The 22821-nt window shown below is 50.5% G+C and overlaps 9 protein-coding genes across 9 annotated transcripts; 3 read left to right on the top strand and 6 right to left on the bottom strand.

Annotated features, from left to right (window-relative positions):
- Positions 1-2312: 2312 nt before the first annotated feature.
- On the top strand, positions 2313-3636 carry NCS57_00476400 (Deuterolysin; the record flags this gene model as incomplete). The annotated part of the gene is made up of 2 exons (XM_053054716.1): positions 2313-2601; positions 2663-3636. The coding sequence occupies 2 exons, from the start codon at positions 2313-2315 to the stop codon at positions 3634-3636; spliced, it is 1263 nt and encodes a 420-aa protein (XP_052916876.1).
- Positions 3637-4619: 983 nt separating this feature from the next.
- Positions 4620-5855, bottom strand: NCS57_00476300 (uncharacterized protein; the record flags this gene model as incomplete). The annotated part of the gene is made up of 2 exons (XM_053054715.1): positions 4620-5252; positions 5304-5855. The coding sequence occupies 2 exons, from the start codon at positions 5853-5855 to the stop codon at positions 4620-4622; spliced, it is 1185 nt and encodes a 394-aa protein (XP_052916875.1).
- A 1314-nt stretch (positions 5856-7169) lies between these two features.
- NCS57_00476200 (Alginate-lyase domain-containing protein) lies at positions 7170-8654 on the bottom strand (the record flags this gene model as incomplete). The annotated part of the gene is made up of 4 exons (XM_053054714.1): positions 7170-7772; positions 7824-8434; positions 8509-8581; positions 8646-8654. 4 exons carry the CDS (start codon positions 8652-8654, stop codon positions 7170-7172), a joined length of 1296 nt encoding a protein of 431 aa, XP_052916874.1.
- Positions 8655-9792: 1138 nt separating this feature from the next.
- NCS57_00476100 (MFS domain-containing protein) lies at positions 9793-11662 on the bottom strand (the record flags this gene model as incomplete). The annotated part of the gene is made up of 7 exons (XM_053054713.1): positions 9793-10053; positions 10102-10321; positions 10376-10860; positions 10921-10999; positions 11051-11272; positions 11321-11514; positions 11573-11662. 7 exons carry the CDS (start codon positions 11660-11662, stop codon positions 9793-9795), a joined length of 1551 nt encoding a protein of 516 aa, XP_052916873.1.
- Positions 11663-12344: 682 nt separating this feature from the next.
- On the bottom strand, positions 12345-14036 carry NCS57_00476000 (uncharacterized protein; the record flags this gene model as incomplete). The annotated part of the gene is made up of 5 exons (XM_053054712.1): positions 12345-13133; positions 13187-13451; positions 13507-13709; positions 13765-13926; positions 13977-14036. 5 exons carry the CDS (start codon positions 14034-14036, stop codon positions 12345-12347), a joined length of 1479 nt encoding a protein of 492 aa, XP_052916872.1.
- A 773-nt stretch (positions 14037-14809) lies between these two features.
- NCS57_00475900 (GH43-C2 domain-containing protein) lies at positions 14810-16741 on the bottom strand (the record flags this gene model as incomplete). The annotated part of the gene is made up of 6 exons (XM_053054711.1): positions 14810-15118; positions 15167-15639; positions 15690-15911; positions 15962-16369; positions 16437-16523; positions 16573-16741. The coding sequence occupies 6 exons, from the start codon at positions 16739-16741 to the stop codon at positions 14810-14812; spliced, it is 1668 nt and encodes a 555-aa protein (XP_052916871.1).
- A 782-nt stretch (positions 16742-17523) lies between these two features.
- NCS57_00475800 (Carboxylic ester hydrolase) lies at positions 17524-19374 on the bottom strand (the record flags this gene model as incomplete). Its single annotated transcript, XM_053054710.1, has 4 exons — positions 17524-18452; positions 18503-18871; positions 18923-19006; positions 19065-19374. 4 exons carry the CDS (start codon positions 19372-19374, stop codon positions 17524-17526), a joined length of 1692 nt encoding a protein of 563 aa, XP_052916870.1.
- A 381-nt stretch (positions 19375-19755) lies between these two features.
- On the top strand, positions 19756-20673 carry NCS57_00475700 (uncharacterized protein; the record flags this gene model as incomplete). The annotated part of the gene is made up of 1 exon (XM_053054709.1): positions 19756-20673. One exon carries the CDS (start codon positions 19756-19758, stop codon positions 20671-20673), a length of 918 nt encoding a protein of 305 aa, XP_052916869.1.
- Positions 20674-20969: 296 nt separating this feature from the next.
- On the top strand, positions 20970-22543 carry NCS57_00475600 (uncharacterized protein; the record flags this gene model as incomplete). The annotated part of the gene is made up of 3 exons (XM_053054708.1): positions 20970-21900; positions 21951-22210; positions 22319-22543. 3 exons carry the CDS (start codon positions 20970-20972, stop codon positions 22541-22543), a joined length of 1416 nt encoding a protein of 471 aa, XP_052916868.1.
- Between the last annotated feature and the right edge of the window lie 278 nt (positions 22544-22821).

Raw genomic sequence — 22821 nt, 5'->3', positions numbered from 1 at the left:
TTTGTGTTGAACACAATAAATCACTATGCCAACGGCAAAACTGAAAGATACCTTTCAACAGGTACCGAGGCATTAAGGGTCATATTGCTGCACGACAATTTGATATTGGACCTTCGCATTGCCGAGACCAAACTATTAACTATCATGATTCTTCCATCAGGGTTTCGACTACTGTCAGCCCTCGCCATCTGTGGGCTTCTCGGATGCCTTGCTCAGGCGCAACTAGTACTTCCAGTAATAGCCTTGCCGCCTCCCGGGGCTCAGCCAGGATTCACGGCCGAGAAGCGAACCTGGGCCGACGACAAAATTACAGCCGGCGAAACAACCGTCCTGGAGGAAACACAAAGGGCAACAGACTTTAACGCAATGAATGGGAAACCTGGGGGCTCCGAGTCACCCGAGTCACATCCACAGGAGCTGAATGTCCCTACGAAGCCGATTAAACGTTTCAGGCAGTGGCCGCACCCTCCAGGTTCTGATGACCTTCATCTGGAATATTGCTTGCACAAGCACGTCAGTCAGATCTACAGGCACTCTGTCCAGACGTGATACGGGAAGCAGCAGAGCTTGAGAAGGCATCCAAGGAGCTAGATGAAATAAGGAGGCCCGGTATCTCTGGAAATGCTAAAGGGCCTTAGGTTCATCCGAGATTTGAGTAGAGATGCATACTTCACACAGCTAAAGGGAAGACATTTGTCAACGACAACACTACTCGCGCCGATAAAGTTGCAATCTACAGACGCACACAGAAGGTGGTAGTGTTTGAGGAGTTGGCCAAGAAACCAGGAGCCTCAGAGAATGAAGAACGCCCTAGAAAAGATGAAAAGTTTTGGTTCGATCGAAACTTGAATCGGGTGAAAGTGGTACCTACACCAAAAGGGGCATTGTTTGTGCCAGCGAACATTACCGACGCCCGCAGAAGACTTATCCGCCAATCTGTTGTTGCCGTGATGAGATCATATGGTGACAGAATAGAGAGAAAGGGATTGTTCGACAATGGCGATAGACACGGAGGGCTACTTGAAATAGGGTGGGATTGGCGCCCTGCTTGCAGGGAGAGCAATAAGGATACCGGAGAAAAACTGAGGGGCGACATAGCAGCATGAGTAGCTGAAAGTAGAACATAATGAACGCTCAATCTCATACCATCGACAAAGCTCCATCTCAGGTCGGGTTGCCGAAGGCTGTCGCCGGTAGGTTCAGGCACCTCATCAAGTGCCATCACCGCTGTGCCTCTGCTTGGCTCGACACCATGGGACCTTACGCACCTTGTTTTCTTCCTTGGTGCGAGGCTGTGCAACATGGGAGGTTCAAGCTTTCACAACCCCTTGGGTAAGGATAGGGGCCCAGCAAAGGCCCCATGTTCCAAGCTCCCACCGTGAACTTTGGGTCTTGACCTGCCATCCTCTAATTGACGCTTTGTTGATCGTTACTTCCAAGTGCAGGTAGAGTGTGCCATGGGTGGAATCGTCGGGAAGTAAATCCTAAGGGTTCTCGGCGGTGGTGACCTTAGGAGCAGGCTGCAGAAGGTTAAAAGGAGTGAACAGCAAGAATCCGAAAAGAATTAAATACCCCAACAATGTCAAAATCACACCAACACTTAACTTACAAGGGTAATCTACAAGGCTACACCCGCCTGGTACTTGAAATTGTGTGTACTTGTAATCGCTTGGTACTTGCGACGGCTTGCAACGGGATATTGTAATGGTCCACAATGATTTGGACCATCGTCGTGAAAGCCACCCAGGGGCAGCTCTGGTGTACCAGTTTATCCTTTACCCCCCTAGAATGAAGCCAAAAATCTTGGCTGTAGAAATGAGCAAAGCAACTGCATTCGTTATTCTCTTGACATCGCAGGCCGTGGGAATCCTCTCCAGCCCAATTTTTGAAGCCATTCACATCCACCAAGTACATCCAATGTCCACAGAGCGTATCCCGCGTAGAATCGCGGGCCGTCCTGAAGCACCACCAAGAAGTTCCTTAAGTGACGGTGGTTCCTTTCCTTGAAGTATCTACCCAAATCTTGCCAACAGAGACAGTAAAGTGAAACATGAGACCGAACACCTCCGTCCGTTGTGAAGTTATTCATCCAGCTCTTATCAATAGAAATCTTGACATGAAAATTTTTCAAGACTGATGGGGAGTTGTGACTCTCTTGATAGGAGGCCTCGAATGGGTTCTGGGTATAAAAAGGCGAGTTGCATCCCTGACAACTGGACTTGTTCTTCCTGATCATTCTCTAAGCCTTGCCTACCCCCTATCTCCTTCGAAGTTCCTCTTCAACTATTCAAAACTCATTCCCACCCATCATCATGATAACCCAGACCTTCCCTATCATGGCGATTCTGGCCATGCTTGCCTTCCTAGGCATGGCAGTTGCAGCACCCTACAGTGACATTGGCCTCGAGATCGCCCTCCCTGACATGAAGACGGTTTACCCCATTCCCCTGGAGGTCGTAATCAAACGGGATGAGAAGATTGATAGCAAGTTCGAGGCCGAGGTCTTTAACCACAACGATGAGACGGTCAAGGTTTTGAAGTTTGGCAGCTTCCTTCATGATGATGATGTTGCTCTCAAGGTCGCTGATGTCTTCTACAAGGGTAAGCTAAGACTTGTATAAGATTCTTATCATGACCCTTATGCTAACCCTCAATTCCTTAGGCAACCCTGTTCGTTTCCTGGGTGTTACTCCTTTGTTGAACTTTGACAAACTTGACAAGCGCCAGTTCGTCACCATCAAGACGGGCCAGTCGGTCAAGATCAAGTTCAATCTAGCCGAGCACTACGATCTCTCACAGGGCGAGGATTACACTGTCCTAATGCAAGGTAGCCTGCCCATCGCAGACCTGGGCTCGACCAACATCATCGGGTACATTCCATACAGCTCCAACTCGCTCAGGTTCACCGTGGATCGACGTGTCGCTGAGCAGACCCGTATGAAGTACCTCAACCGCATGCCAAGAGTCCAGCGCCAGAATTGCAAGGGAGAGAGAATCGAGAAGCTCAGGGAGTCCCTCTCTCAGTGCTTCCAGCTCGCCGATGAAGCCGAAGAGGAGGCCCGATTCGGTGATTCATGGAGATTGGAGGAGGCCTTTGGTGCCTCTGACGAGAAGACCCGCTCAAGGGTTGCCGAAGTATTTGCTGAGGCGAAGGACAAGTGCAAGCATGATTTCCGCAAGGTTGACAAGATCTGCCCCGAGTACTACTCCGAGTGCCTATCCAGGAAGAAGATCGTCACAGCCTACATCCAGGAGCCCACGCGTCAAGTTGGGTACTGCGACAACTTCTTCACCCTCCCCGTGATGCCTGAAAAGTGCCACGGTTACGACTCATCCGAGGCCTGGGGCTGGCACCCTTCTCGTGCAGGCGCCGTGATCCATGAGATGATTCAGTTGAATTTGAGGGACACGATGGGGGTAAACGCCACGCTTGATACCGAACATGGCCTTGCCAAGATTCTGGCCCTTAGCCCCGAACTCTCCGTGACGAATGCCGACAACTACGATCTGTTTGCTTCCCATGTCAGCCTCAACTGTGAGGCTATCAGCCCCGCCAGGCGAGGACTGGACCACCTCCGAACCAAGACGGATAAGGTTTTGAGAAAGGATCGTGAGGCTGGCCTGTGGGTTGATTGATGTGATATCATGATGTGGGAGTTGGAAGAGTGTATTGAATTGATGGTCTTGGACAGCTTCATCCGACATGGTAGATATCTAAGGCTTCCTGCGTCTAGTCACAAGGGGGGCCTGGATTAATCTGGCGGTTGGATACTTGATCGGGGTTGGTCATTGGGCACCTACGGAACGCTCGAAGGAGCCACGACCGGCCTCGCAAAGTCTGAAGCCGTTTTGTTTTTTGCTACTGTTTTTAGTAGAGTTATTAGTTTTCGTTGAATTTGAAGATTATTTTCTGCTACATGTGTTGCATTCCGCTATTGTATAGATGATAGTTGGTTAGACAGGCATCAGAGGATCGATCCCGTGAGAAATAAGCGAAGGGCTCCGGTAGGATGAATCGGAGAGAAGGATGCGATGTTTTTTTCCAATGGAAACGCTGGAAGCTTTGATGTGGCTGGAGTCGAGATTGTGTTCAGCGATGATCAGCCCGGCCCTTGATGGGATAACTGAACCAGAAGACCGTGTCTTTTCGATGTGGACCGGGCTGACGAATGAGGATGCGCTGGTGAAGACACCGACCCAGACGTATTGGTTGTTGGACATTACTGAAACCAGGCTGTCCCACTTTCAAGACTGTGCACTGTAGAAATCCTGCTTGAGGAAAATGCCGCATTATTAATAAAGCAGGGGGTATATTAGGTTGCATGACTTTACTTGACCGCTCGGCTCTGACTCAAGTTGCCGGTTGTGTTGGTATTGTACTGGGAAGCCAGACCAGTCTTACCGCGGACCCGTAACTCCTCCTCAAATCACTAGGCAGCGCCAATGGACAAGGTTGACGTCAAAATGAGGCATCCGATTAATTAACGGCCAGCCAAAGAGCAAGCATGAGAGAACATTCTGGCACATGAGGGTACTAATATTCGGGTTTCTGGTCAAGCCAACCATTGGATCGAACGAGCTGTTGGCTCTGTCAACTTCCTCAACTGCTTGCCACGGCCTCAATCCAGATCTGGCCACAAATTCAATTCTATCCACTCATCGTCCCACCATATATCCCGGTCGAACTCTTCGTCATCTGTTTCGTAGTCTGCCTCATCACCTGTCCACACCTCGAACTCTTTCAGTGCATCTACATCATTTGGCCACATTTCCTCAAGAATCTGCCAGATTCGTCGGCGATTGGTAAAACCAGGGGGAACATGCAGCCCAATCGTCTCGTGGCTCCACACATAGCCGTTCTTGTCCCCTTCATATTCACGGGTTGAAGGCTGTGCAGGACTCAAAATCTGCCGAGTAAGCTTTTCCCAGTTCCACTCCTCTATTTCCGACGGTTCCGAGCAAATCTTGTCGAGTACTAGTTCTGTATCGAGATCCCAAAGAAACGGGGTTTGAAAGAATACCTGCTTCCACAGAGACTGAGGCATTATGTAGTTGCAGTCGAGAGAAATAGTACCCTTCTGGAACCAGGGAATAAGCTCATTCTTAATCTCTGGTGGCAATGCCCTGAGACGGCCCTTGAAGTCTTGTACTAGCTTACTAGGCGGAAAAGGACTGCTGGCCCGACTGATTGGCTCCAGGTTCGAGAGGAGCTGGGTCGTCAAGTCGGGAATGTTGATTGGGTCATGGTCCCACTGTCAGACCAGTTAGTTACTGGCACGCGCTTAGAAAGAGGTTTACGTTACCCATCCTTCCCATTCATCTCCAAAGTTGACTATGCAGGAAAAGGGAACATAGTAACGATCGGCCCCAAACGACAATGGTTCACCAGGCTGGGATTTTGGTATGTAAGGGAGGAAGTTGAATGAAGGATTATGCCATGGTCCCCATTCATGTCGAGCACAGCGGCGTTCCAGGGTCATCCAAAGGTCTCCGATCGAACGGACTCGAGAAGTAAACGAGGTTCTCATGACGCGATTGGCCAAGTCTTCACAGGCAGGGTGTATCCCAATGAATATCTTGCAGGGAGCAAGCTCTGCCAACATGTCAGAGTTTTCGAGTTCGTATTCGAACTGCGGTATCACTCGTCGACTATCTGGGACAAGCTCTAGCCGCCCGGGATATGCGTCTACATGAGCATGGAAACGACGAACCGCATCGCCGGACAGGTCTAAGGACTTAGGTTGATGGTCAGGCCAATGCGGGCCAGACAGGCAAATGACCAGACTTTGCCAATCAGGGGGGTCCAGATTCATGCCGCAGATTGTGCACAGGCAATAGTCGGAGTTGGACGCCATAGTTGATTGCAGCGAATCAAGGTTAGGAGAGGGATAGGAGAAAGAGAGGGAGGAACGGCCTTAGATGATGCAGGATGACGAAAAAGCTGAGGAATAATAAGGGCGGAGGTTGGGCGAGGTCGGCTGAAATATGGGTCTGCAAACCTCAGTTATGCGCAAGGACTACAGAGAAGTGCACGTCTCGCCCCGCAAAGAAGCTTCGGCAGTGACTCGGTCTAGATCCACCTGAGAAATGAGGTGCATACCATGTCGACGAAACATGACGTTGAACAGGGATAGCTTGAGTGGATGCAGCGGTCTTGCCGTTACCGGGATATGGCTGGCTGTCATATTGCTTGTCAGGGGTGCATACTGTGGCGGTTTAGGAGGGAACTAAAATTACGTCTCTCGTATTGACGTTTCAAAATAAGAGAAGTTTCGAAACATAGCGTGGTTGAGGTGCACTTAGATACAAGTGGATCACCATCAATTACACGTACCCCGGAATGACGACCCGCCAAGACGGCTAAAGCCATCCATCTATGGATTTTCCTCCAAGGTAGCTAATTATCGTGTTGCGGCTGCATGTTCAAAGAACTCTCTTCTATTTCAGGTAGTTGAAAAAAGAAGCCACTATGTTAGCATTGGGATATGATGCTATCATATGTTGACAATGTGTCCTCCATCATAGCCGAAGCCCGGCCCCTGACTTGCTAACTGAGCCAGGAGACCGTACGCCGCCGAAACACCGCCAAGCGAGCTGATTGCCGACTCCCCGCCTTTGCAAGTGTACATCAGAGTCGTGGACCTAGTGCAGGCTATGGTTGAAGCTGACGAGGATCTGAGTCAAGAACCAGCGTCTCTGCCAGTACCTGAGATCTTAGATATTTTCACGTCGCCGAGCGTTGCCTTGGCCGTTGCGAGACACCTCCAGATAGAGTACGGCCTATCCAGATATAAACTAGATCCTGGTCTATTCATCAACCACCCCGAGTTCTATCAAAGTGCGGGTTTACCCATGGCACAAGGCGCGCCGCTGAAGCCGGATTCTACATGACTTCTCTCTTTTCTGGGCACTTTGGATAAAAACACTGCTTCTCTATATCGGAACGATCTTCTGGCTTAGTTAGCCCATCAAGGGCTGGGCTTTAACTATAATGAAGAACATATTGTCAACACATCATAGCATCATATCCCAATGCTAACACAGTGGCGACGGCTAAGTCACAGCAAGTGAACAAAGATCTCGGGAGCCATGTTTGGCCACACAGGGTAGTGATTAAGACTATTCTTCTCAACCATGTGACACACACGAAGAGACGAGCAAGCTACTCTCTAGATGTTCACATTACCATCGCCATTGGGACCAATCTTGCCCCCTCCCCAGATTGTCCTCTTCTTCGACTTAGTAGACTCCCCCTTCTCGTAGCTCCAGATCAGATCACCCCAGCCGGGATGATCAGCCGACGACGTGTACAACTGCCCTCCGTCCTTGTCATAAGCTTGCTTAGCCTTGGTTGTCCAAGGAGCGTTCCGACCACGAGCAACCTTGTAGGCGTAGTAGATGATGTCCCATACTGATCCTGTGAGTTTACCGTCGACAAGCCCCACGCCGCGGTTCTTTTCACTGATATCTGACCAGGGTCCATTAACCAAGATCGCCTCACACCGATAGAAGTTCCTGTTGTATGGCACGTTGTTTCCGAGGCTGTATTTGGCCAAGTACTCAGATCCCTTGAGCAACAAGTCGCCGCCCTCGCTCCAGACATCATGACCCTGAGACTGGATTGTGCGGGCTGCATATGCAGCCCATGCTACACCAGACTGGGCGTGGCTTTGATCACGGCCGGCTTCTGCTGACTGGCCTGTGGATGGATCAACGTTGCCATAGATGCCCGCGCAAGGGTCATTCAGATATGCGTTGAGAGCGTAGTTGTACTAGTCGACGTGAGTGATTTGCGAACGAATGCTTTCGACAGAGGTACTCACCATGCTGACATCGTCCAAGTAGACGGCGAAATCCAGAAGAGCTTTTATGCTCACCATACCATAGTTTGCCTGACCAATTATGATGGATTGCCGCGCAAACAACCAGTAGAGCTGGTTAGAGAAACCGGCACCGCCCTGCCATTTCGCACCGGCCTCGGTCCAGTTGCCTTCCCATCGCATGATCTCTGCCGCGTTGGCGAGCATGCTTCCTTCAAGACCAACCAACAACGAAGTATCCAAGCCGACAATGTTGGTGAGATTGGTTCCCCAGGCATCGAGAATAGTGGTGGCTCGATCCCAATGGGCTTGGTCCTTGGTGATGTACCACATCAAGGCGTTCTGCCAGGCGGCCCGAGTATCTGCTGTAAAAGATGTATAGTTGCTGCAAGGTCCGCGGCAGATGACTGGTTTCGGACCCTGCATGGCATAGGTGCTCAGGGAGTATTTGTCGGTGCTGAAAGCTTTGTACGCTGTCTTCCATGGTTCCTTTTCGCTCTTGACATTGTTACGGATACGCTCGAGATCGTCGTGAGTGTGCCAAAGGCCAGGATGGACAAACTCGCCAGGTCGTTTCTTGGCGCCTGGCAAATTCTGAGGAGAGATGACAGGGCCTATTTAAAAGATCATGTTAGCCATGTTGAACGAGATGGTCTGCCGTTCGGCCATGGAACAGCATTTGACGTACCGTTGAGTGCGGGGACGTTGGACGTCAATGCCTCAGCGGCAATGGCGAACAAACATAGGATTGCGATGATTAGCTAAAGCGGTTGTAAGAAACGTAAAGCAAATCAACTAGTTGCAGCCAACGTAGGGACGGCATACCTTTGTCATGATGGAGTGTTGTACTAGCCGGGGCCTCTTGCAAAGGCAACGACTTGGACCTGCAGTAATGATCTGGGGATCTAAAGCTGCAGGAACAGCACACACTTTAAGGTCCAAGAAATAGAATGACGCACGTTCTAACTACTGGGATCGTCGGCGGGATATATTCCGGCCGTCTTCCGACATCAACAAGTCCAGGGACCATGCCACAGTCCCATGCCTTCCCCGCACGCCTACTCCGGCAACCACCTGCCGGACTCCGATAGCCCGAAATTAACAGAATCGGACAGAGCCCGGGAGATATACCGTAGCATCGAACAACGGTGAGAGTCAAGGGTCTCCTACGAACGGCCGGTAATTACGTGTTACCCGATACTTGTCGGAGGATAGTCCTGGATCCGACAAGATGCGACTGCTCGCCAAAGATAGAAGGCAACATTGGTCATACTTAGCCAGTCACGTTAACAAAAGAGCCTCGGCGAGAGCCTACTGTTGGTTTCTTTTTCCAAGCATCAATTAGAAACCAGTTGTCAAATCAATTAGTTCAGCGTAGGCATTGTTATAGCTGAAAGTGAGGTTACAAGCGCTGCTAAGATGTTTACTTCAGCTTCACCATGGTCGCTGGGTTATCTTTAGTTTACATAAATATTTGAAGCGAATGTTATCTATCCAATTACAGCACTTGATTGAGTTCTTGAAACATTTCGCTTCCCACAACATTCATGTGCAACAAGTGAGACTGAGCCCTCTCTGGCACTCAATGACACCGGAGCCAGGCTTATACCATCTAGAATTGACCACCTGCCTCTGCATAGGCTCCAGATCACGAGACCTATTGTACGGTGTCTGTTCACCCTAATGAAATAGGCATTCATCTCAATTCACGTGAAACATTTGCGAAACGAGTAGTTGGACTCCCTATTATAAGTCAGTTAGAGCGACTATGGGACCTTGCTAACATAATGACTACGAGGCCTATTCAAGATTGCCTTGATGTTCACAGAATGGAAAATATAGAGTATATTCCAAAATAGACTTCCCAACCCCAGAAGTTAAGCAGCCCTATCGCTAATCCTCCCATCAACTCACACCCAGCCCAGCATCCATCCTTTGGACATCCTCCGTCAACAGGAATCCAGACACCAGATTAAGTGTCATATCGGAAGTCGGGGTTCTCCTTGTCCGTCATATCAGCAAACGCATTGCGGTGCTGGACCTGATCCTCTTGAGATCCCTTTTCACTGCCAGCGTCCGCGTGAGACACTTCAGCGGCCGCCTTCTTCTTCGAGATGTTTCGGCGAGTCAACAACAGGCGAAGAATGACGAGGAAAATGTTGAAGAGACCGTAAAGGCAGAAGTGGGCGGTGAAACCATGCTTGTAACGAGGCGCGTCGGACTTTTGGAAGATCTTGAGCGAGTTAGCTGTGGCCTAAGAACTAAGAAGGGTCAGGCATACCTGAGGGGCGGTCATGTTGCCAGCAGCCCAAGCAACAAAGGTAATGGCCAGAGTAGTCGACTTCTTAGTTTGGCCGGCAATGTTGCGAGAAATCAAGGAAAAGATCAGATTGCCTTCAGCAAGATAAAACTGGGTGCAGTAGAAGGCAATGAGCAAGCCCACACGGTTGGAGTGGTTTGGTGGGATGCTGTAGATGATTGCCGTTCCGATGATAGCAGGGCTGAGAGAAATGTCAGTCGCGGATTTAAGGGAAACTCGGGTGTAAGTCACTTACACAGTCCATGCGTGCATCACCCAAGCAGTTTGCCTCGTAGCCGTTGCTAAAGTAGCACTTCCAACCATGACAATGATGGTAACCGCACCTTGAGCAATGTTGAGCAGCTGAGTCTGGAGGTAGGTGAAGCCAAACGAAGAGATAATGAGGTTTGAGAAAACACCCAAACCACCGATGATCAGAGTCGAAGTGAGCTGAAGCATGACATAGCACCAGACAACTGGGTCCGTCACGGCTTCAACGACTTGGTAGCGCTTGTATGACTTGTTCTGGATACCGGTTTCGTTGGCTCGAACACGCTCGACCATTAGACGCTTCTGGTCCTCGTTGAAACACTTGGCCTTCATGGGGGAGTCGGGAAGCCACCAGCCGATGAAGACGCCCCAGACACAGGTGGCCAGGCCGAGGACGAGGAAGAGCAGCTGCCACGAGTAGATGACACCGTTCTTATAGTGAGAAACTCCCCACGCAATGATACCGCCGACCTAGCAAGTTGAACTGTTAGCTTGCTGCACAATGAACCACTGTTGCAGGATGTTTCGTACCATTAGCTGAACGCCAGTCATGCAGTACCAGAGAGATGTGAGGATAGACTGTTCCCGCTTCGTGTACCACATGCTCGTCCTAAGAGCCATGTTAGACAAGCCAGAGAACCATGTTGCCATGAAAACTTACATGATGATGAAGGAAGGCTGCACACAAGACTCGAAAACACCCAGAAGAAACCGAACCACCATGAGCGAGGCAAAGTTCTTGGCAGCCGCAGAGCAAGCAATGACGCATCCCCAGCAAAAGACATTGACAGCCAGGTATTTCGCAACGGGGAGCTTCTGGAGGAGGAGGTTGGTGGGGTATTCGCCGACGAGGACGCCCATATAAAGGATTGTGCCGAGCCATCTGTTGGTGTCAGCTTTGCTCGCTAGTTGTGGTAAGGTGTGGACTCACGAGAACTGCTGTCCATGAAGATTCGCATCTTCTTGGATGTTCATGACAGAAGAGAAACCGAGAGTACCCTTATCAAGAGACTGGCAGAAATAGGTTCCGAGCATACAGGCCAAGATGCGCCTGTTTACAGTCCAGAAGAGTTCCTTGTTGGTCGCGTCGTCAATCTCAACAGGAGCACCTGCGTAGTTGGCGGTCTAAACTCTGCGGTTAGAATAATGCCCTAGTGAGAACTAAGATCTAATTGTGCCATACCTCGATATCTGCAACATTGTTGCCTTCCACACCCACTGCTCTAGCAGAGGTGATGGAGTCAGTGTGCTGCACCTGAGCGTCTTTCGTCATGTTGAGTCCCGTATTGCTGATCAGCGTGATTGCAAGTACAGTCGTGAGTGTCTTGAGGGGGATAATCTTCAGTCAAACCAGTGCGAGCGCGGCCTTGATATTGTTGCAGCTTTGGATGTTCTTCTCCCGCCATTGGAGTGTCATGATCCAACACAACGAATCTCGCGGGGGTTGCACTCTGGAGTCCGGGGGAATTATCGGGGTTACTCCGAAGACTCGAACTCGTTCTGGACCGGCCCCGCTTCCTAGTCACATCTAGCGCCCTTTGTCAGGTCAGGTGTCGAAACACCCAGGCCGATCGATAGCTGGTTCTAGGTTGTTTGATGCCATCGGCGCTGGGCCGAAACTTTGTCCGAAGCATCAAGCGAGAGTCGAAAGTCGCGTCATGTCACCATCAAAGATCAACCGCGCCAATGTCCGGGGAAGGGCTGTTGGTAAACCACCAGCAGAAACTCACGCGACATGGAATGTCAGGGATCCCCGCATTCTCTGCATTGAAACCTCAAACCAAGCCATTAACAGAGGAGCTAACAACTACAATCCTGGTAAATTCACGCTACGCTCCATAGCGGTCGGCAATAGTTGCATCGGGAACAAAAGTAAATCTTTAGATCACTGTAAACCACATGATATTTCTAGAACTAGAGTAGATAGAGAGCAAAAGATCAAACATGTTTATCGTCTACAACATCTGCCTAAGAACATTCATCTCTAGAAGCTTGTTTCCAACAAGAAGAAAAAAGTAATCAGCATAAACCAGTCCATGATCGGCCCATCGGCGCGGAGCGAACTTGAAATTGTTAATCGTCGCTCCGTTGACAATCGTGTCCCCCTCGTCAATATCCCACTCCACATGCGACACGGAGACACCAGAGCCGTTTTCGACAGTGTCGATGGAACGGTTCTTTTCCTTCCCGTGTGCCGAAGGGTTCAAGTGTCTAGAACAAACAGCGTCCACGATTCGTAGTGCATGTTCAAGATAGGAAGACTTCTCGCTACGGCTGAGAAGCATTTGATGAATGACCAACATTCCATACGCGGCCACAAGCGCCGCACTCGTATCAGGAGGTTGCTGCGCGCTGCCAGACGTTTCGGCAGCGTCAAAGTCCCAAGGAGGAATCTGCGTGTCAGGCAACCTCCTTAGAAAGTAGTCGGCACAGCGCTTGGCGGTGTCAAGGAACGAAGCCTCGCCACTCCATTTGTACGCTTCAGCAAATCCTGCGATAGCCCACGCCTGACCGCGAGACCAGCACGATGTATGGCTATAACCCTGGTTCGTAAGGCGCTCTTTGAGGGTTCCGGTCGAAGGATCGAAGTTGACGACGTGACAGGTGGACGAGTCGGCGCGGACGTGATACTTTTGCGAGGTGCGTGCGTGGGCGACCGCAATGTCGAAAAGGCGAGTTGACTCTGCTCGGGAGGGAGTCTGTGACGCAGCCCAGAAGAGGAGCTCAAGATTCATCATGTTGTCCTGGGTGGGTGTCATGTCAGATATGGAGCCAGCAAGAGGTAGGCTCTACTCACGATGATTACCAGAAAGTCTTTGCTGGTATCTGTAAACGAGTAGCACTTTGTTTGGCACGTATCCCAAGACCTCATGCAACCAGTGGTCTCGCTGAAGCGATCAGCCAGCGTATTTGCCGCCCTCATCATCGTGTCAAATGCCCTTTGATCACGGTGAAGATCCCATTGCACACGAGCCCAGGGGAAGATCATGAACCCGAGATCATGCGTGCCGAGGAGGGAGGCATTTTGGTGGAGGTTCTCAGTCCACCATTTGCAAGCATGTCTGTAAATCACTGTTAGCAGCTTTATCATGGTTTCAGGGAGGGCCTTATTCGTACTCGAGCTGGAGAACATGAGGAGAAGCTTCCTTTTCAGAGTTGCGACTGAGCAAGTCCAACTCGCTCCGAAATTTCCGTGTACGTTCCAGGAGGAGGTGAAGGGAACCGGGAAAGAACCCCGATGTCCAGAATGAAAGATCCCTATAGACGTATCCGGTGCTTCCTGGCTTGGTATACTCTGGATACCATGTAGGTGGCTCGGACTACCTCGTTTGTCAGTGGATGAGGAGGCCTGTGCCATAGGCTAATGCGCCATACCGAGTCGAGGTCTCGTTCAGCGATACCCCAAATCTTTGCTCCAACGGAAGGGGAGTAGAGAAGTTCAAGGTGTTTAAACGTGGTTAATGACAAGCCACCGTTCGCCTGCGTACTCTCGCCGTTTCTTTCTTTCAAGCCGTTGATAATTGAGTCTTCAAACTGCTGATGAATGGCATTAGTTATTAGACCCCAAGAAGGCTGCAACGACTGACCGAAACTTTACGCTTCTTTGCCAGCTGATGGGTGGCTGTGCCCACAGATTGGAGCGTCATATCTAACAGAACAGGCGATGGGGAGAGAGGAGAAGAGAGGCACCAAGAGCAACAAGAGAATGTATATGGCGTAAACCGGTAAAGATACCGGAAAAAAGAAACAAACAGTAAACCCAAGATATAATCGAAATGCGGCTTATTGCAAGCCTATGAGAAATATTGATTTGAAGGAATTTGTTCAATACATTTGCTTTCATATCGGGCCCGGAAAAGGTCCCGGGGATCCTCCCGATGAGTGGATGCGCCAGTGAGAGGGTGAGGCTCCACCTTCCGCATTTAGACAGCAGATCATTTGATGACAACGATGGTGTTAGATTTGCTTCTCTCCCACTCCAAAAAATGCAAAAACCAAAAGGAACACCAATTCCCGATCATAAAGACCACGGAAGAGGCTATTCAGCAATGCGTGATCTGGGAATCGAACCCAGGGCTCCCCGACGTTACTCGAATGGCAACGGAGAATTTTACCACTAAACCAATCACGCTTTGGATTGTTGCACGTGACCGACATCTCGCAATTGGGCATCACAGCGAGTTCATCGCGCAGACATCATGACAACAACAACAACAACAACCAATTGGAAGAGTACCATCTTAAATACTAGGAGCGCACAAATAATCATAGCCCGTGATACTGTAATGATGCAGATGTGACATAAATATTCACTATCTCAAGCATTTGCATGCATATGAGCAGGTTCACAACCGGCGCCCAAGTGTCTTGAATGCCAACAGGCCTGAAGCGCACGTTCCATGTTGTTGACCAGCCGTCACTACCATCGATCAAAGTCCGGGATATCCTCCTCGTAGTAGGTCTCCCGGACCTTCTCAAAGCCTACTTCCGGTGCGTCATATGGCCAAGGCTCGCCTTCTCCAGTAGCAAAAAGGGCAAAAGACGCGCCGCTAAACACGAACCAGCCTGGTGGTGGAAACGCCTGCCAAGAAGATGCGATTGTGGTGACATAGGTCGGCTTGTCACCTTCAACGCTGTAGCCGAGGTGATATTTAAGCGGTTCAGCTCTGATGTGTAACTGGAAGCCCTTGTTTAATCCCTTTGTTTGATTGAGGGGTGTTTGCCAATACTGTCTGTGTTAGCCGTAGTCCTACGGCAGTGGCTTCTGACAACTTACTTCCTGCGTTCCATTCTTGTTCAGTTCTGTGTAGATGCACATTCCCGTCTGGTTCACGCATCCCCGGATACCAATGTCCTGGTGCTGAAACTCTGAGAGATAGGAAGAGATTCCGATTCGGTTTCTGGGACCCAGGTTTCCGCGAAAACTGGACAGCTCGGCTGACCACGTCATGTTGAGGGACTTTTGCTTGCGCAGTAAAGCCGCCGGAGTATCTCGATCGCTGAGGCCAAAGACATTGGGCTTCAGAACCAGTCGGCCTTTCTTGAGGTCGTAATTCTTGGTGTAGGGTGTTCGAAGCTGATACCATGACGGGTCGAGCTCCTTCGTCGAGAAGTCATCGACCCATTTGGGAGGAACCCGACGGTGGCCAACTTTTGGCTCAACTTGCTCACTCAAGAGGATTGGGTTGCCCTTGTTGAAAACGGGCCAACCATCCTTCCAATCAACGTTGGTAAGGAACGTTTCGCGTCCTGAGTATTGTTAGCTTTGCCAACACACATTAATCTATGAGGAGGCATACCGAGGGGAGATGTGCCGTTGATATTACGACGAGCCAGGAATGAAGCGTACCAGTCTCCGTCCGCACTCTCGACAAGGGTAGCATGGCCGGTTGACTGAACAGTCAGATTGGTAAAGCCCCATTTCCCATTGAACAGGAGAGGGTTGTGTGGGCCGCTAACGAAGGGACCAGACGGGGACTTGCTCCTTGCGATAGTTGATCGGTGCTGCTGATCTGTGCCGCCTGAGGAATGTTAACGAAACTGATCCGATGACTTGGGCAACAAAACTTACCCTCCGCAATGAGCAGATAGTACCAGCCATCTTTGTGGTACATCTTAGGTCCTTCAGGTCTGGCCGTGTTGTTGTGCGGCAACGTTCCGTTCCAAAGACTGACATATGGCCCGACACAATTGCCCGATGACAAAGAAACCTCACACTGAGAGAGGCCCCAAAGTCGATCCTTGTTATTGTTTGGAGCCATCAGGTTCAGGTATGTCTTGTTGGATACGGGATCACGGAAGAGCTCTGGGTCAATGCCCCATGGCTCAGCCCAGACAGGGTCTGACCAAGTTTTGAGATCGTTTGAGGACATGAACCAGACTCGGGGCCAGACGCGCGCAACGGGGTCATAAGTCCATCGCGTCATGGCCGCCAGCCAGAATTTTCCGTCGAAATAGGCCAGGCTAGGTGCCCAGGCTCCTGTTCAGAATGTCAGATGTCGATTGTCAACGTGTCGAGAAACGGGATGAGCGAAATGAGTGCTTACCTGCTCCGGTGGGCGTTCCATAGAGCTGCAGCTGCTCAGGTCTTGTGAGAGCATGGGACTTCAGTTTCCAGTTGGAAAGATCCTTGCCTAGAAAACATCAGATGACATCAAAACCAGACGGGATGCGGGTACTTACTGTGATAAATTGGAATGCCAGGCCAGTATTCGAAAGAGGAAGTGGCAATGTAGTAATCGTCTCCAACTCGAAGGATAGCTGGATCTGGATTCCATCCTGAAATTATGGGGTTCCAGATGGCATGAGCCACTGAGGTGAATAGACACCAGCTCCAGAGTAGGCGAGACATTGCGAATGACATGTGCGCAAAAGGTACGGTACTGGACACGAACATCGGCCTTGCACAGGTAAATAAACCCGAACCTACTACGCAGTAACTGAGCCGTCAATTCCATTGAATACCCCGCGTCAACCCCGGATCTTCAGACCTCGCTTCGTTCTTGCAGGCTAAATGAGTATAGTGGCGGAGGTCGCAACAGTTCTCGGCACAACCCCGAACGAAAAATGACGGGGAAGACACCGTACAACGTTCCGGGAAATTTCGCCTCAATCACCAGTATTCGCCCCAACCATTGAGAAAGAATCACAATTTCAATTGGGGTAGGATGCTTATTGTTGCCTTTACCAATGCGTCAAATGCCCTCTTGCTTGAAAATGGAAAAGAGAAATGTTAATGATGTAGGGTAGCTGACCCGTTGTATTCCCCTTTTTATAGGATAAGTAGCAACATCAGCGATAAGTAATAGCTTTAGTTAATAACTGTGGCTTCAGCCTGCTTGTTACTTGAATGCAATAGATTTCGATTATTCAGAATCCATTTCATAGTCTTAAGCTTCCATAGGGTGGTGTAACTTAGGTACTGTTTATTTGGTGTTCTCACAAGATGGAATTGGCTGTTGAGAGTGGGCCAAGTTTAGAAACGCCAGCTACGTCACAAAGTTCGCTTGTGGGGCATTTCTATCCAATCAGATTCACGTCTGAGCCTTCATCTTTCTTTGGCCTATCAGATCATCTCTCTACCCCACAACATTCCGTCAACGTCCGCTCAATCATCCCCGTGACCTAGAAACGTCAGGTCTCCAACTTGGTCCAAATCTTCCCCCAATACTCAAGTTGAGGCTTTCTCCAATCATCTCTTTCAACCCAGGAGTTGTTGATCTTGAAGACAAAGTTCTTTTGGCCCTGTCCATACTCTGGCCATCTAGGGGCTCCTTTGACTCCATGGTGATTTGGATCAAGATCATGGACGAAGGATATGAAGCTTCGAGACATGAGCTTTGAAAGCTGGTAGTACTCGGGATGCGGACCAATCCAGTTGGAATTTTTCTTACTCGCACTTGGCTCCTGGTTGAAAACGAAGCAGATTTCCGCGTAGTGTGTGCTGGAAACGGGAGCTTCCGTGGCAACAAGCTCTTCCTTATCATCCCACGGTGCCTGATCAAAGCGATATGTGTAGACGGGCTGCCGATGGCGTCGAGATAAAGAGGTGAAGTATTCGGCTGTTGTACGTCGTCCAGCATGGATGACGTAGTCCCCCACAATGGCAGCCCCACGTTTGTACTGCTTCCCGTTCTGTTCGAAGCGCTCCTCGCCCGTATTGAAAGGACATCCCTGAGCTGGATCATCTGGATAAAGCTGCATGAGGTGGCGGACAGTCTTGGTATCAAGCCCAGATCCCATGGTGGACAGATATTTGGCGACGTCCTTATCAGTGTTCAAAGTTCCTCGCGGACCAAAGAAGGTGGCGGTTCCCTCGTCGGTGTTGGAGCCAATCAAGATTGCGGCCTTGGCAACTTGATTCTTCTTGAAGGACGCCGAAGGGAGCTGAGTGAGGAATTTGCCATCTAGGACGGGTGTGACGACGAAGGGAGCAAACGCCTTGAAGAGAGTCTCGTACTTGACATGACGAAGACAATGGAGGGTATCCTTGTGCTTGGAGCAGCCAACAGTTTTTGTGACATTGTTGTAAATGTCCTGATAGTTGCCTGTTACACGTTGAACTATGATTGGGTCAGCACAAATGCATTAGAAATGTTAGGAATATGCTCACTTGAAGGACCCAGGGCCGAACCACTTTGCAGGATGGCAGCTCTGAACAAGTTCTCGTTGTCGCCTTCAAATCCGACAAGATGATAACCCACGCTGAAAGCTCCAGCAGACTCTCCAGCAATGGTGACCTTGCGAGGATCGCCACCAAAACCCTGAATGTTTTCCTGAATCCACCTGAGAGCAAGGCGCTGATCGAAGAGGCCAATGTTCAACGCTTCGTCCTTCTCCATCTCCTTGGAGGCGAGAAAGCCCCACCCGCCGACACGGTAGTTGATCGAGACGGCGATAATAGGCTTGCCGATGCTCACTGAAGCATTGACAAGGTACGAGGTGTTGTAGCGAGGATCAGCACTGCCTCCAGCCGTGAAACCTATGCCGCCACGTCAGATCACATACTCTGCCGATGCTGGGGGGCTCATACCTCCGCCGTAAATCCACACATATACGGGAAGCTCATCATCTGCGCGCACACCAGCTGGTCGTACGATATCGACCGTCAGGCAATCTCCATCGATAATTTGTCAGCCAAACCCTGATGACGTTCGTATGCTGTATCAGCTCACCTTCTCCCAAGTCCAAGCCTTTATCAAACCCGGCATAACCGGGACAAGTAAGGCTTCGCTTGGTAGCGTTTCGCACGCCATGCCACGATTCGTTCAGTGAGACGGGATGCCTTAAGCGCAGGTCGCCGAGAGGAGGCTGCGCGAAGGGAACGCCCAGAAAGAGGTCTTCATGGAACTCGGGGAGATACAAGCCTCTGAGCGTCCCATTCTTCGTCGTGGCAATTGGAGGGCGTCCATCGCAGGTGGGCAAACCTGAGGCTGGTGAAGATGCGTAAAGAATAGCCACAAGGACCCAACCCAACCAAGTCATGTTGGAGTAACTGGCCATGTTTCTTGGCAATACTGAGTTGAAACGATGTTCTAGAGAAGTATCCAAATACCTACATTGCTTGCGTCTTGGCTCGACACCTCCTTCTTATCATGATGGCCCGAGGCGGGGCAGATGGCCGGCCACGAAGCCCGACAGTTAGTCCGGCACTAAATTCCTTGCTTGGTCTCTGCAAGACCAGAGGGTGACGGAGTTTGCGGGGCCCCAGGTTTTCAATGCGGAGACGATGGTACCGCATCTCCGGCTATGGGCCGGGTTGCGGCATGACAGAAGAGACGGATATAATTACATTCATCTTGTGGCCTCTGTTTATTGCTAAGATGGACAACGCGATTTCTACAATGCCTCTCATTTACCACCAACATGTATCCTCTCGCGTTAGGTCATTCTACCGTCATTCTCTTGTTCGTTTCCTTTGTCGCCCTTTCTGCTCGTGGAAACGCCCAGATCCTCTTTGAGTCCAAAACTCTCGCTAAGAACTTTGCTTCACCCAAACCTCACCTCGGACCCCATGTCTACTGGCACTGGATGAACGGCAACATCAACGATGATGGCCTCGACAAAGACCTTGCGGCCATGGCAGAGGCTGGTTACGGCGGTGCCCTCATCAAAGACGTTCAAGCCGGGCTACCAGAAGGGCCTGTGACTTATGGCAGCCCTGAATGGCTCGACTTGGTTGTTCACGCTGTCAAGGGTCTTGGAAAACGTGGCATGCAGGCGGCAATGCACAATTCTCCGGGATACTCTGGTGTTGGCAGTCATGCCTTGCCCGTCAACGAGACAATGAAGGAATTGGTCTGGACGGAGAGCCGAATCACTGCCAACTCCTCCAGTGACACCACCCTACCCAAACCTTTCAGCAAGTTGGGCGTGTACCAAGACCTTTTCACCTTGGCTTATCTAACCGGTCAAGGAGAGGGAAACCTAGTGTTTCGAGACGCCGTGCAAGAAGTTCGCATCAACGAGACCGCCGTCAAGACCAACATCACATCAACAATTGACAGAATAAACCCACTGAGGCTGGAATCGAAATCTGCAAAACTCGACATCGCTTTCAAAGAATCCTTCACCGCTCAAGCTATTGCGATTTATCTTATACCAGAACTGCCTCTCAACACTTTCGATGGTGCCCGCGACTATCCTCCGCAGTGGTCAGTTTCTGTCTCCAACAATTCTGTCGACTGGATATCTGTCTTAGTTACCGTGTTTGCTCCAGCCTTGAGGCAGATGGATGCCCCAGCTGTCATTACTTTCAACCAGGTCAAGGCCAAATATCTTTGACTGGTTCCCTCCGGCCCAACGTGGATTACTGGGATCGATGTCTCTTCTTCGCCCAGGCTACCCGATTGGGCTGTGAAGTCTCACGGGGCCCTCGGAACCGTGACGGCTGCCTCACTCAGAACTGCTGATCTTCCTTCTATCGATGAAGTCGCTTGCTTCATCAGCGAGGAGCCATCACAAGCTACTGTGCCTTACAACAGCCCCGCGGAGCTGGTCTCGACGACACCAACCAAGAGATATCTAAACTCGCCAAATCGCTCTAGGGCCTCGCTGGCAGTGGAAACGTTTTCACAAACATGACCGCTGCCGAAGCCTTGAAAGCCGTTGATCTCGCACCAAATCTGGAGTTCACCTCTTCTCGCAATGACTCTGCGATCTACTACACCCAGAGAACCGATGGTTCAGAAGATGTTTTCTTCGCCAACAACGGCCTTAGGGAGCAGGTTGATGTCTTACTCAGCCTCAGAGGACAAGGATATCCAAAGATCTTGAATCCCACTACTGGCGAAACTGTTGGTTTTGTCATCAGTAGCCGATCAGGCCCTCGCACGAATCTGGCCTATAACTTTAACCCACCAGAGTCTATCGTCGTTGTCATGCGACGGAAGGCGAGAAAGAGTCTTCATTCAGTGTCCAAAGACGAGCACCAGCTCTTGGCGGCGACACCTTTCGAGTCTTTCGTGGCAACGCCTCACCAAAACATTTCGTCTTCATTTGCTGTTACACTATGGGCAAAGCCGGAGGTTGCACAGTTTGGCACTTCAAACTACATCATTTACCCCACGTCATCATATGGGGATGGACATGCATCAATGTCACTCTCTCTGGGAACCAACGGTATTCAGATCGGGGAGGCGACAACTTCTAGCCCCAAGACTGTCATTGGTCTCAATGAGACCGCCAACAACTTTGCCGTCTCGGGATGGACTCATTTCGCTATTGTGTATGAAAATGACACGCTTTCGCTATATGTCAATGGCGAAATGATAAGCAAGGGCACAAAGTCAAGCAACATTGTGCATCCAGGTCTGGGACAGCCAGATGCGCCAGCACGCATGCCAAAGCGGTTCGACGGTGACCTCGCTGGGCTTGAAGTTCACGCTGAGCCTTTGAAGGCGGCTGAAATCAAAGCATTGTTCGAGCAGGGACTGCCACAGCCCAACTCTCCTTCGCCGATAGAGTTGAGAGGGTCAGACAAAGCCCTTTTCCGCCGCGGTGGAAATACACGTTTTCTGCTGGCGGTACGAAGACCAGCGTTGAGGTGCCTTCTCTTCCAGTTGTCTCCCTCAATGGCAGCTGGGAGGTTTCGTTTCCTGCTGATCGCCTGCCCAAGAAGCGCGGCTCGCTCACAATTGAATTGCCTCAGCTCAAATCTCTGAAGGACCACGAGGATTTCGACGTCGCCCATTTCTCCGGAACAGCGACCTACAAGACGAAGTTCCAACTGCCCAAAGATCACGGTACCAAGACGAGCAAGGGTGCAAAGACATGTGTACTACTGAACTTGGGCCGAGTTGAAAATATTGCCTCAGTCAAGGTGAATGGGAAAGATCAAGGTCTCGAGGTGGAGGTCACAAACCGTTGACCAAACAGGCTTATTGGAGACGAGAAGTTACCGGTAGAGAACAAGTACAACTGGACTCAGCAGAATTTTGCCATCGAGGAATGGCCGGACTGGTTTGCCAAGGGTTTGGAGGGCAGAGGGTACAACAATGGGGATGAGTTTGGAAACGACGGCACCCGTAAGCCTGGAGAGAGGGTGACTTTCACTTCTTGGAAGCACTACGACGAGTCGAGCCCCTTGTTTGAAAGCGGGCTTCTGGGACCTGTCACTGTCACGGTTGCCGAGCTTGTGGACGTAAAGGTGTAAGAGTAGCTATGTAGCCGCCCTAGCCTTGGCAATGAAACCAGCATGACCCCGTGGGGTTCTTGTTTCAACCCCTGGTCCCGTTGTGTGCACGTCTGTGAAGTGCCGTCAGAGCTTGTGACCAGCTGCCGTGCCGTAATTGAGGGGTAATCTAGCCCCCAAATCCGCACCACTCGCATGAAGGGAGTCATCCATGATCAACGATTTAGCCACATCTAGTGCCAGGTATCCAGCATGCACACATTAACCGTCGGAGATGAGCCCGAACATTCCTCCGGGAA

This window comes from Fusarium keratoplasticum, chromosome 3, assembly GCF_025433545.1.
Source record: "Fusarium keratoplasticum isolate Fu6.1 chromosome 3, whole genome shotgun sequence".
In the NCBI taxonomy this organism is placed as follows: domain Eukaryota; kingdom Fungi; phylum Ascomycota; class Sordariomycetes; order Hypocreales; family Nectriaceae; genus Fusarium; species Fusarium keratoplasticum.
This window is presented reverse-complemented; position numbering and strand designations above follow the sequence as displayed.